At 44.2% G+C, this 2,416-nt stretch overlaps 1 protein-coding gene across 1 annotated transcript in view; it reads left to right on the top strand.

Annotated features, from left to right (window-relative positions):
• The window catches only part of LOC119417978 (T-lymphoma invasion and metastasis-inducing protein 2-like), a 24,165-nt gene that overhangs the window by 15,620 nt on the left and 6,129 nt on the right, over window positions 1-2,416 (top strand). The window contains exons 13-15 of the mRNA XM_037685224.1: window positions 141-349; window positions 1,803-1,871; window positions 1,955-2,080. Coding sequence (XP_037541152.1) covers window positions 141-349; window positions 1,803-1,871; window positions 1,955-2,080 — 404 coding nt within the window. The remainder of the gene's footprint in view (window positions 1-140; window positions 350-1,802; window positions 1,872-1,954; window positions 2,081-2,416) is intronic.

Below are 2,416 nucleotides of genomic sequence, written 5' to 3'. Positions count from 1 at the left end.
GATGTGTTTCCAAGAGTTTTACCTGATGTGTTTCCGGGTGTTTTACCGGATGTGTTTCCAAGAGTTTTACCAGATGTGTTTCCGGGTGTCTTATTGGTAGTTTTTTCCATGTGACATGTGAATCTGGTTTTAAACTTCAGTTCCTGTGTTCTCCTTTCAGAATGTGGACCAGGTTTTCCCACTGTATCAGGCCTTTGCAGAAACCAGAGTTTCTGATTGTGACACCCCCAAAAACCCGTACTGCGGAGAGGCCAGTCTTCAGCTTACAAGCCCCACCCATCTAAGCGACTGTCAGCGTCTACGGAAAGTGATCGAAGAGTTGGTCGACACGGAGAAATCCTACGTGAAGGTCAAAATCCTGCCGACTGATAAAACTATTGCAGCTAGAACCAGAACCACTCAAGGCTGCCTTTAACTACAAAACACAAAAACAGACTTGAGGCCAACGTTTGTAACAATTTATCGTGCTAGTTTAAAATATTTCAGTTTAAGAATCAACACAAACTTTAAAATTTATTTAGATAAATACATACTGGTATATATAGCTACAATTTAACGTTAATTAATGTAAGATGAAAAAATTGAAAGTTTCTGATGATAAATTTACAGAAGAAAATAAGTATGGTATTTGGTACATGTTTAAAATAAATTAATCTGGTGATGGACCGACTAACAGATGAGGTCAGGCAGGAATCCCCGTGGACGATGATGTTTGCAGATGACGTGATCTGTGGTGAGTACAGGGAACAGGTGGAAGAGAACTTGGAGAGGTGGAGGTATGCACTTGAAAGAAGAGGAATGAAAGTCAGCCGTAGTAAGACAGAGTCCATGTGTGTGAATGAGAGGGAGGAGGTGGAACAGTGAGGCTACAAGGAGCAGAGGTCACAAAGGTGCAGGACTTCAAGGACTTGGGGTCCACTGTCCAGGAACATGGGGAGTGTGGTGAAGAGGTGAAGAAGAGAGTCCAGGCAGGATGGAGTGATGGAGAAAAGTTTCAGGAGTGATTTGAGACAAAAGCATGTCAGCAAAGGTCAAAGGAAAAGTTTAAAGACAGTGGTGAGACCAGCTATGTTGTATGGTCTGGAGACAGAGACATGGACAAAAAGACAGGAGACAGAACTGGAAGTGAAGAAATGAAGATGTTGAGGTTCTCCTTAGGAGAGACAAGGATGGAGAAGATCAGGAATGAGATCTACTACTATGGAGTGGACTGGTGCTCCGGTTGGTGGCCGGGGACCTAGTGCTCTGTGCGCCCGTTTGATTCCCAGGTCTGCTCCCCGTTGAATGTCCAAGTTGTCACCTAGCTGTTATTATTAAATTCTCCACAAACCTTGATACGGAGACAGTGGTTTGGACATGTCCAGAGGAGGGACAGTGGTTTGGACATGTCCAGAGGAGGGACAGTGGTTTGGACATGTCCAGAGGAGGGACAGTGGTTTGGACATGTCCAGAGGGGGGACAGTGGTTGGGACATGTCCAGAGGAGGGACAGTGGTTGGGACATGTCCAGAGGAGGGACAGTGGGTGTATTGGTAGAAGGATGTTAGAAATGCAGCTGCAGGAAAAAGACAAAGAGGAGATGTATGGATGCAGTTAGAGAGGACATGGAGGTAGTTGGAGTGAGGACAGAGGACACAGAGGACAGAGTGAGATGGAGGAGGACTCCCTGTGGAGACCTGAAGAGGGAAAAGCTGAAAGAAGAATACTTTCCATATATACTGTCTATCACTATCTATACCAACTTGAGTGTTTTATCCCACTGTTTACCTTAAATCGTGTGTGTCGTGTTTTTTGTTCCTTCAGGATCTGGTCTGTTTGTTGGACATCTACCTGACTCCGCTGCAGAGCGAGACTTTCCTCAGTAAAGACGAGGTGCGAACAGAAGAAAAATAGTGCAAACTTTGTTTTTCACATGTTGGAATTGTTATTTTGTGTGACTGTTGTTTGTGCCTCAGATGGAGGCGTTGTTCGGGAGTTTGCCAGAGATGTTGGACTTCCAGAGAGTTTTTCTTCAAACGCTAGAGGAGAGAATCGCTGCCTGCCCAAACTTCAGCCGCCTGGAAACTCCCGAACAGTTTCAAGTAAAAACATCATTTCTCCTCCTCTCTTGTTTTACTAATTACTTCTGATTTACTTCCCTTTCACAGTGTCAGCTGTCATTCCGCCACTTAAACTTTTAGCTACTGTTCAATTCAATTCAATTCAAAAATACTTTATTAATCCCAGAGGGAAAGTTAATGCTGTGGTTACTCATCATCCTGGTTTCATTAAAGAGTTGTTCTAGATGCTGATGGCTGTGGGCAGGAAGGATCTCTTGTAGCGTCTGTCCTACAGCAGATCTGAAGAAGCCTCTGACTGAAGTCACTCTGTTGTTGTATGACAGTCTGATGTTGTATGACAGTCTGATGTTGTATGAC

The sequence above is a fragment of the Nematolebias whitei genome, chromosome 12, assembly GCF_014905685.2.
Source record: "Nematolebias whitei isolate Nwh7 chromosome 12, NemWhi1, whole genome shotgun sequence".
NCBI classification, from domain to species: Eukaryota; Metazoa; Chordata; class Actinopteri; order Cyprinodontiformes; family Rivulidae; genus Nematolebias; species Nematolebias whitei.
This window is presented reverse-complemented; position numbering and strand designations above follow the sequence as displayed.